The sequence below is a fragment of the Orycteropus afer genome, unplaced genomic scaffold (assembly GCF_000298275.1).
Source record: "Orycteropus afer afer isolate SDZICR_OR568_19922 unplaced genomic scaffold, OryAfe1.0 scaffold00824, whole genome shotgun sequence".
Lineage (NCBI taxonomy): Eukaryota > Metazoa > Chordata > Mammalia > Tubulidentata > Orycteropodidae > Orycteropus > Orycteropus afer.
The window spans coordinates 564,275-574,961 of NW_006922411.1; the positions used below are offsets into that span (position 1 = coordinate 564,275).

At 38.4% G+C, this 10,687-nt stretch overlaps 1 protein-coding gene across 1 annotated transcript in view; it reads right to left on the reverse strand.

Annotated features, from left to right (window-relative positions):
• DCP1A (decapping mRNA 1A) overlaps window positions 1-10,224 on the reverse strand; it is a 56,315-nt gene extending 46,091 nt beyond the window's left edge. Inside the window, exons 1-3 of the mRNA XM_007957936.2 lie at window positions 10,090-10,224; window positions 7,272-7,312; window positions 4,664-4,791 (exon numbers count right to left, since the gene is read on the reverse strand). Of these exons, the coding sequence (XP_007956127.1) occupies window positions 4,664-4,791; window positions 7,272-7,312; window positions 10,090-10,224 (304 nt within the window). The remainder of the gene's footprint in view (window positions 1-4,663; window positions 4,792-7,271; window positions 7,313-10,089) is intronic.
• Between the last annotated feature and the right edge of the window lie 463 nt (window positions 10,225-10,687).

Consider the following 10,687-nt stretch of genomic DNA (forward strand, 5'->3'; position numbering starts at 1 on the left):
GATTTGGGTGAAAATTTATAGAGAAAATTCACTTTCCATACAGCAGTTCACATATACTTTGTCTCATGACATTGACCACAGTTTACCACAATGCAACAGTTCCCCTCCCATTTCCTCCTGATAATTACCTCTTCCCTGTGTCCATCCCTCCATGCCCTTCTGCCCCCTGAGCTGTCTACCTGTGCATAAGCAGCCCTTATTTCTCCCATGATTGTTCTCTCCAAGGAGAGTATCAACTTGAGGTAAATGTTCAACTCATATGCCTGTCTTTTGTTTGGCTGGAAACTACAGGTGTGAGTTCAACTCCAGACCTGAAGGGCAGTTAGGGGCCATAGTCTCAGTGGTTCTACCAGGCTTTATCGGACCAGCAAACCTGGTCCCCACCTTTTTTTTTTTCTCCTCCAAATGAGTTTTGTTCCACATTATTCTCCCTCTCTATCCAGGATCTCCTACATAGATCCCTAAAGGGCAATTTTTTAAAGCAAATCACAGATAAAAACTCTCACTGATGTTTCTTAGAGAGAAGTATCCACATATTAAAAACTATTTGGCTTAAGTCCAAGGTGGAGACACACAAACTCAAACCCACTCAATTCTGACTCACAATGACACATCAGGACAGAGCAGAAAAACCACAGTGTTTTTGAGACTGTAAATCTATAGAATTAGCTTGCTTCATCTTTCGAGTTAAAACCAACAATCTTCTGGTTGGCAGCCAAATGCTTTAACCACTACGCCATCAGGTCTTTATAAATGGAGATACGGGCTGTTTTACACGTGTGAGTGCCTGGCAAAAAAACAGCTTCATATACATTATGCCCCATTATGAGAGGCAGGTCAAATCAGTGGTTTAAGTGATTTACCCACAGTTAACAGCAAGTAAAATGGTAAAGCCTGGAATAGAATTGTCTGCAAAATAAACTCCATGCCAAAAGTGTTACCATGGTAAAGCTACTCTCAGAGATATCTTCTGCAGTCTCTGTATTTAGAAATCATTTATAAATTTCAAAAAATAACAAAATCAGAAACATAAAAATTTAATCCAAAGCTTCCCAAGTGGTTGTTTAATTCAAGTATGCCATATAAAAGGGTAAGAGCATGGACTACTATTTTAGAAGCCCATTGTCCAGGACAGTATCCACTAGGCACATACAGCTATTAAAATTTAAATTGAAAATAATTAAAGAAAATTAAAAATTCAGTTCCTAAGTCATACTAGCCACATTTCAAATGCTCAATAGCCCCATGTGGCTGGTAGTTATTGGATTACAGTGCTGATACAGAATATTTCCATCATCACAGAGTTTTATTGGACAGCACTGCTCTAGATAGAAAGAACATTGGCTTTGAAGCCCAAAAGATCTAGATTTGAATTCTCCCTTCATATATTACCTTTGTGACACGAGAGTGAATTTGTTAACTTCTCTGAGGCTTATGTTCCCTTATCTGTAATTTAAGAATCAGAAATAAGGTACTGGGAACATCACTGCTGCTCAGTAACTACAGAATCTATAGATTAAGCCTCCCTACCTCTCACTGCATGGAATAAAAATATAAAAATCAAACTCACTGCCGTCGAGTTGATCCCAACTCATAGCAACCCCTCCTTGCGTTTCCAAGGCGGTATCACTACAGAAGTAGATTTCCTAATCTTCCTTCTGAGGAGTGGCTTGTGGGTTTGAACCATCAGCTTTCTGGTAAGCAGTCAAATAAAAATATACTGCTTCTATAAGAGTCTAAACAGTCACCAAACCTAAGCCCTTGGTTTTTGCAAGCATATTTTCTGTTAGATTTTACCTTTTTGGGGGATGTGGAAGAAGGTGGTGATAGTGGACATCTTGTATACATAAAAAAGTGGAAAAAATAATTATAACAAAATATCACAATCAATTTAGAACTGGAAAAAGTAATAGTTTCATTTCCTATTACATTAACTTTAAAAACTGATTTAAGTGACAGATGGTGGACCCAAAGGTATAACTTGAGTTAAATGGGTCAGGCGTCTTGGTGGTATTTTCCACAAGAGAACTTCAAAGAGCAGCTACAGAATCAGGTATAATTACCTGTATTCACAATCAAACACTAATTAACTTTTTATTTAAAGAATAAATCCCTAAACAACTCAGAAGCTTGCTGAACTGACAGACTATTTTCCACTTTTAAGACTAGGTAGACAAAACATGCACTCAAGGGGCTGTAACACTCACAGATTCACTTTATGCTGTCTTGTTACTTCTGCCCAATAGTATTCCTTTAAATACTCCATTTCCCCAAGGTTCGTCTCCTAGTCTGTTTCTAACACACACACAGTGTTGTACTTGACCTTTCCAGGTCCTTCTCTAGTCTGAAAACAAGCTGGTATGCTCTCAAATTTTCAATTAGCAATATTAGAAACTGTATGGCCCTTAAGAGATGATTCAGCTGCCTCAATTAACTGAGGAATGGAGTGACCTGGTTAAACGAGTTTCCTGTTCAATTAAGAAAAACCTTTGCTTCAACTCTTTGTTGAAAATTTTTCTAAAAGTAAAATTAGTTTACTTTTCTGCACCTAAATATCCTCATTAACATAATAAATACTCTCAATGATTTAAAGTTTGACATCATTTCAATAAATTAATCTATAATACTATAATGGGTTAAAGTTACCATGCTGACCCAAGGTTATACTCTACATATTAGCTAGATTTTTTGTTCTGTTTTGTTCTAAATTTGCCTTCATTTTTTCAGATAAATGAAGCTCTGATTAATTAAGTTCTAATTAACCATGGTTCAATTATATTTGTGTTGTGTCACACTTGCAACTTCACAGGAATCTTTACTTGTGAAATAAATACAGTATGACTCACTTTAGGCTTATGCTAGGTCCATGGGCCTCTGGTAATTTTCCTTACTGATTAACAATTGATCTTTTTTCCTAGGAGTTACAGCTAGATTAAGTTTACAAGTGAAGAGCAGAATTAACCCAATGTCACATAAAAAAAAAAATTAAAAAAAAAAAAAAAAGATCTATGTTCCTTTGCAAAATTTCCCCTTTAACTGTGTTCAGCGCAGAGAAAAACAGCCATCTAAAGTTACAGTTACTAAAATACATTTCCAATATGTCCACAAAATTTAAAAGCTCAGGTAGTTATATGGACAAAGAGTTTAATGAGATGTCAAGAGAGATCCTAATTCATGTAAATACTTAAAAATAAAGAAGGGAGAAGGACTGAGGGCTTCCAGCTTTAAAACAGACCTTGTTTTAACCTCCTTTTACCAAACCAAACCCAACCCACTGCTACTGAGTTGATTCTGACTCATAGCAACCCACATGGGGTTTGCAAGGTGGTAAATCTTTACGGAAGTATATTGCCCAGTCTTGCTTCTGTGGAGTCGCTGGTGGGTTTGTACCACCAACCTTCTGGTTAGCAGTTAGATGCCTTAGGCACTGTGCCACCAGAGAGCTCCTTTGCTTCTCCTTTAGGGAATTAAAAAAATGTCATTTTATACTGATACTCCCATCCTCTGCCAAATACCAGTCACCTCCTAAAACCAAACTCACTGCCATCGAGTCAATTTGAACTCTAACACCATAGAACACTGTAGAACTGCCCCACTGGGTTTGCAAGGCTGTGAATCTTTGCGAAAGCTAACTGCCTCATCTTTCTCCTGTAGAGTGGCTTGTAGGATCAAACTGCTGACCTTTTTTGGTTAGCAGTCAAATGCTGTAACCACTGCACCACCAGAGCTCCTTAATTACCTCTTAGTCAAGTGCAACCCAAACATAGTAACTTCTATCTTTTAAATAAGAAGCAACATTTCTCCAGCAATCTCTTAGATGGTAGTTGCAGCATAAGCACTCTGCTACCACAAGCAGTTTTGATGTTTCTATGGTCAATGTCAAACAAAGTGATTGTCCTTTATCCTTACACACCTAGACTTTCAATATTTAACTACAAGAACCAAGCATACTTTTTGCTACTGGGCATTCCTGAAAGGGCTACTCTAGCTTTGCTCCTGGCATCCAATTATTATTAGAGTCTGTAAAATGCTTGAAAGGACTCTGGAGTAGGAAGCAGAAGAAAGAGGTGAAATTCTTATTCTCCAACTGAGAAGCTGTCACTCACCTCTGAGCCACAGTAGACTTAATTTCCTGCCTACCTCACACAGGCAATGAATTAGTAGTATTAAAGTATAATAACACCTACCACAGCACTGGTACCCAGTACACACTCAACTAAATAAATAACTTGAAAAAGACCACTCTTCAGAACAAAGATACTACTTTCTTTGTGAAAAGTCAAAACCTGTCCCTAACCTATGTGTTCCAAACTAAGTTTTGTTGCTCAGGGTCATGGGCAGCCAATAAGTCAGTGTTACAATAAAAACAAAGAAGTGACACTTATTTTCATACAACAAACAAGAATAATATGCTATTGAATGGAATAATGTAGTTAATTAAAATAACACAATAGGTTTTTATATATAAAACAGAACGTTTTCAATTTTAGAAGCCCAGTTTTAAAAATTTTATTTTAGTAAGAGACTCATCTATAATCATAAACAGAGTATATAAATTATATTTATTACAAATTGAAACTCCAAAAATAATGTATGGATAGAAACTAAAGTCATTCAATTTTAGATGTAAATACATTAAGTCTAATAAAACAATTATACTCACAGCTTGCATTTCTATATAGAAGAAATGGTTCATGGAGTTGAAATTCCAAATCTTTATTGACCGGTTCAACCAGATTGTGCATATTCAGTCGATTCACAATGGTAAAACCATGGTAAGGTGAAGCTGACCTTAGATTTAACAGAATTAAAGAAACAAAACAAAACAAAACACAGAAATAATCTGTAGTCACTGCTTAATTTGCAGAAATGTTACCTACTTTTAAAATTTCCATTTTAAAACAAAATGAATATATTAGTAAATACAATACTATAAGCACTTAAAAATACAAATAAAAGACAAGTCCGATTATGTTGCTCCTCTGCTGAAAACCTTCCAAGGACTTAGCCTTTCAGAGTAAAGGCCAAAGATCTTATTAAGGGCACCAAGGTCCTACCTGATCTTGCTCTCTTCTTACCTCACCTTCCTTTGCTTCTTCCCTTGTCACTTGTCCCAGCCACAAAGGGGTTATTGCCACTCTCCCACTATGCAGTTGTGCTGGACCTGAAGGTCTCTGTCTGAAACATTATCTCAGAATTTGTAGATATCTTGCCTTCAGCAAGTCTTTGTTCAAATGTCATCTTCTTAATGAGGTCTATTATTCTATTTAAGGGAACTCTGGTAGCATATTGCCTAAGGCACTTGACTGCTAACCAGAAGGCTGGAGGTTCAAACCCACCAGCCACTCCTCGGAAGGAAGATAGGGCAATCTACTTCCATAGTGATACTGCCTCAGAAACCCAACGAGGGGTTGCTATGAGTTGGGTCCAAATCAAGGGCACATAACAACAACAACAACAGCAACAACATTCCATTTAATGCTACGACCTGCTTCCAAGCTTTATTCCTCTAACTCTTCTATTTTTCTAAACCACTTGTTACGTATTCCCTTTGTCTTTCTCCCCATACTAGAAAGTTCCATGCAGATGGGGATTTTTGTCATACTTTTTTATAGATGTATGCCAAGAATCTAGAACATAGAGTAGATGTTTAACAAGTATTTGGGAAATGGACTGTCATCATTACTATAATTACTTAGCATGCACCAAACATGTTTTTACAGAGTTCTCTTGAGTTAGATGGATGATGCCCTGAATCCTACAATAAAAATCGTCCTTGGTTTCCCATATCAGGGGGCATTCAGTACACAATCCTTTATAAACACTCCTCACATGTACTTTCTCTGTGATGTATGTGGCAGACGATATTAGAATCCTATTTTACAGATTAGGAAACAAGCTCAGTACAATTAAGGCCTGTGGCCAAAGTCCCACAAATAATGTAACCAGAATTCAGCTTCAGGTTTTTTGATTCTATATCCAGGCTTCTTCTGTACTAAGTGGTCTTTGTAAAGTGATATTCTGAAATCTAGGTATACTTTTATGCAAGGTATATAAAATGTTCTCACATTTACCAAGAAAGTTTCTTTTGAACTCCTTCTATTAGAAATCAGTACTGACCATGTAAGACTGTAGGAATTTTGTTAAATCAGGCCACTCACTTACACTAACTCTCACATTTTCTACAGTCAGTGTTTAGGCACTATACTTCAACAGTAAAGTCAGAAAAGTACTTTCCACATATTAGATACCCAGGTTGTAACAAAAGTATAAGAGTTCCTATACATTCATACTGAAAATGAAAAGTAATTAAGTAGATTAAGTGGAAAGGCCTTAAAAAAGAAATGAATAGAAATGAATAAAAAGGAACAAAGTACCAAAGAACTTGGTGTATAAGTATCAAAGGACTTATATTTCAAGGGAAAAAAAAAAAGCTCAGGGTGCTTATATAAGATCTCAAAGCTTTACACCAAAATCCAGGAGAATATTTGACAAATTTCCTTTTAATTTATAAGAGAAAGGCATAAAAGATAACTCACATTATATATATATATATATAATTAAAAAAAAAAGGGGGAAAGAATCAATTGCTAATAATAACTCCTGCTAAGTCTCTAAGCTTTAGAAATCAAGAGAAGGATCCTTCACTTGTGAGAAAGACCTTAGAGGGATATTAACTCCACCACTAGGCTGCAAAAGTTGCCTAACTAAACAAAGCTATAATTTGTAAACCAATCATGTTTTAATATAATTAAACAGTTGAAAATAAAAGGTACAATTATGAATAATTTAGGCTTTCTAAAGAATTCTCAAACAAACTAAAAATGTATATTAATAAAGACACTGTAAGTAATCCAGAATTTGGGGATGGTGGTGTCCAGAGTCATATACAACCTCTCACTTAGTAGCCTCAAAAAAGAGAGGCTGATAACTACATTATTTTATAGAATCAGTATGTGTATTATAATTTTCTCAACTGTATACCTTTTCTTAATTTTTTTTTTTTAATATTGGAGGAGGGAGGGAGGCATCTGCTTTGCACTCATCCATTACTAGAAAATGCTTTCTTTTCTGAGGGTTCTGCTAGGCTTTTAAATCAGTCCTGGTTCTGTAAGGCTCAGAGAAGGGAAGTGACTTGGTTATGACCTCAAAACTTAAGGGGGACAGGCAGGAATGTCTTCTTTCCCCAAAGAAGTTGAACTACTTCATATGATAGTGTTCATCATTTGATTTTGAAAAGACAATAAATATCATTTTTCAAAAAAGCTTACCTTCGATATACAAACAAGGTCCCTTCTATATCAGTCTTCTCCTGTAATAGACAATGAATCAGTGTTTTCCCAATCATTCAAACCCAAAAAGTCCTAATGGAGAAGAAACGTCTCATGTTTAAGATCCATTTACTTATTTTCTTACGTTTCTTTAACTGCATACTAAGTAAATGTATTCAATGTTCAATCAACCAACATATCTGTATTTGCAACATTTTTCAGCTATAATATTTTAGCAAGATTTCTTAATTTTAAAGCCAAGGTTATGAGCACAGCAGTTCTTCACTTTTAAAGTTTATCAAAATTAATAGGAAAAAAGAAAGTTTAACTATACGATACTTTGTTCCATCCTTGGGAGACACTGATATGCTTTAATATGCAGCAAGTTTTGTGATTAGTTAAGAATTATTGCCTAATATAATTAGCTATTTTTAGAATTTTGTTGAAGGAAATACTGAAACTATTAAAAACAAAAACCCAGTTGCCATCAGGTCAATTACAACACAGGGAGCTCCACTATGCAAAGGGTTGTCAATGGCTGTGGCTTTTCAGAAGGAGATTGCCAGGCCTTTCTTCAGAGGTGCCCCTGGGTGGATGCAAACTGCCAACCTTCAGTTAGTAACCAAGGGCTGAACCATTTGTGTCACCCAGGGACTCCCACTAGTAAGTATTCTCTGCCCTAATTATTATAGGTCTTACAAATAATCTTTGAAATGTCTTAAGAAAGCACAATTCATGATCATCTTCATTTGTTGGGACACAAGTGTATTTAGGTTTTAAACAGTGACAATTTAAAAAAAAAAAAAAACCTCAACCCAAATAACCCAATAATAATAACTCAACCTGCACTAGACCTTGATGTTTTAATGCAATCAACACACTTTGAAAAACTTCCAATGTTAACCATATCGAATTTGTTGTAGTAACAAGAAAAAGGTATCTTGACTGTTTTACAGGAATAGTTTTGCTCTAGCTTAAACACTATCATGAAACTTTTTCTTCCTAAGGATTCAGAAGGTTATCAACTGTCTCATAGTAAAAGAAAACTTGACCTCCTATTGCATTGAGAAAAACTACAATTCACCACAAAATAAGGAGAGAAAAAGATTTTGGCTATGCTTTCTGTAGGAGCTCTGGTAGCATAGTGCCTAAGGCACTTGACTGCTAACCAGAAGGCTGGCGGTTCAAACCCACCAGCCACTCCTCGGAAGGAAGGTTGGGCAATCCTACTTCCGTAGTGATAACTGCCTCGGAAACCCAAGGAGGGGTCACTATGAGTCGGGGCCGACTCGACGGCAAATAACAACAACAACAACATGCTTTCTGTACCATGATTCAAATATACAAACAATGGCAGCTTATTTTTCAATTCAGGTTATTATAGCCTCTAATTCATATTTAAAACACATTTCCACAATCAAAATTCCAAAGTATTTAAGTCTCTGTGTCTTCATTTGTTCACAATCTATATTTGTGCCTAACCACAATTCATATACAGATGAAGAAATGTGGATTCTTCCCACATCTCTTCTTCATCTAGGAGGTGGAAGAAAGATCATCAAGAAAAACAAGATGGTTCTGAAAACTCTCTTCTGTCAATTAACTTTTTATAAAAGCCAGATGATTTGCACAAAGTTAATGATAAACCTAACTATACATCTGTATTATAATGTAAAGGGCATATTACAGTAATAATTTTCAGAGTTTTGTTAAGTTTAAGGGTTTTTCTCTTTTTTTTAATTGAAATATGAACGTAAGGCACAAATGAATTCATTTCAACAAATATTTACGGACTATTTTCTAGGTGTAAAGCCAGTCCCACCCACCACCATCGAGTCCATTACGATTTATAACGATCATACAAGGCAGAGTATAAGTGTCCCATTGGGTTTCCAAGGCTCTATGTCTTTACAGAAGCAGACTGCCTCATCTTTCCCCCGCGTAGCCACTGGTGGGTTGGAACCACCGACTTCCTGGTTGGCAGCCGAATGCTTTAACGACTGCGCCATCCGAGTTCCTTGACTGAGTTCTTTGGTAAAGATCAATTACAAAAAAACGAAAATTATGGTAAACAACGAAACTTCAGGCAGGGGCTAACACGAATCAATGAACAGATTGAATGTAACCATTAGGACCTCCTTCTGTGAAAAAACAGCCACAATGTACTTAGTCTGGTTGCAGAATTCAGAGGTGACATCACCGGTATCACAGTTGGAACAAGAATACATTTACAGGGTCTCTTTACCAAAGATCTCAAAGGAATTCCGATAACACGGAAGCCCCTTCCTATGGGCTCTGAAATCTTTTCCAAAACTCCGGAAACAGTATACTTCGTTTGAAGCCGAATTCACCCCCACCCCTTCCAGGAACTTTAACTAATTGGATTTCAAGGTTTAAATTCAAATGACCTTTGCGGAAGAGGCTCTCATTTAGGTGCGTTCCGGATACGAAGTTTATTACATATACGTATATGTAATTTATCAATCCACGGGTCTCACATTCCCCAACGCATATGCAAAAAAGACAGGTCGCCCATGACCCCGGAGCCGATGCAAAGCAACTCGACCCTGCTCCCAACTTCCCCTCCACTGGCTTTATCCCCAGAATATTTTGGTCCTACTTCTCTGCTTCCTCCTCCTCAGCCCTGAAGGATCCTGATGACTCCCCAATGCCGGCCTCGCTCTTCGCTAGTCCCCGGCCTCTCTCCCCGCAACCTTAGTCTCCCTCAGTGCCCCTCAGCCCCGGTAGTCCGCGCGGCCCCTTTAAGAGGCGGCGGCGGCGTCCGAACGTGAGTCCTTCGTGCCCAGATCACACTCACCCACTGGTTGGCCTTAGGACAGAAAGTGTACAGAGCGACCTGGCCCGTGAGGTCCGCGATGCTGGTGATGTAAGGGTCGTGTTGTTTCAGGGCCGCCAGGCTCATCTCCTGCCCAGCTCTACTCAGCGACTCCATCTTGAATCTCAGAGCCGAGCCCCTCCAGCGGGGGCGGAGTCGTGGGCCGGAAAGTGCAACGAAGCAAAGTTCCCCCAGTTTCGTCAGCGCCTTCGATTTCCGCCTCTTCGCCCGCCTTCAAGCGGCGGCGGTGGTGGTGGGTGCGGCAACCATCCTGCCCCGCAGCACGAGCCCAGGGCTTCGGGTTCCGGCGCCGACAGGTTCCTTTTGTTCTGTTCCCAGAGGCGTCCACTGCCGCGGGGCGGAGCTGACGGGCGGAGGCTCCCGGAATGCTTCCTCTTCACACTTACGACGTCCTTGTTATAGGATCAAAACGTTCTGCGGTCTTTTCTTCGAGCATTTGCGGGACGGATCCGGGACTTATATATACCAAGGCTGCTTCACGTCCGCACGCGACAACAGCAGGAGTCGCGGAACGGAAATTCAGCCATGGAAGTGAGCTGAAAAAAGCGAGAGAGAGGGA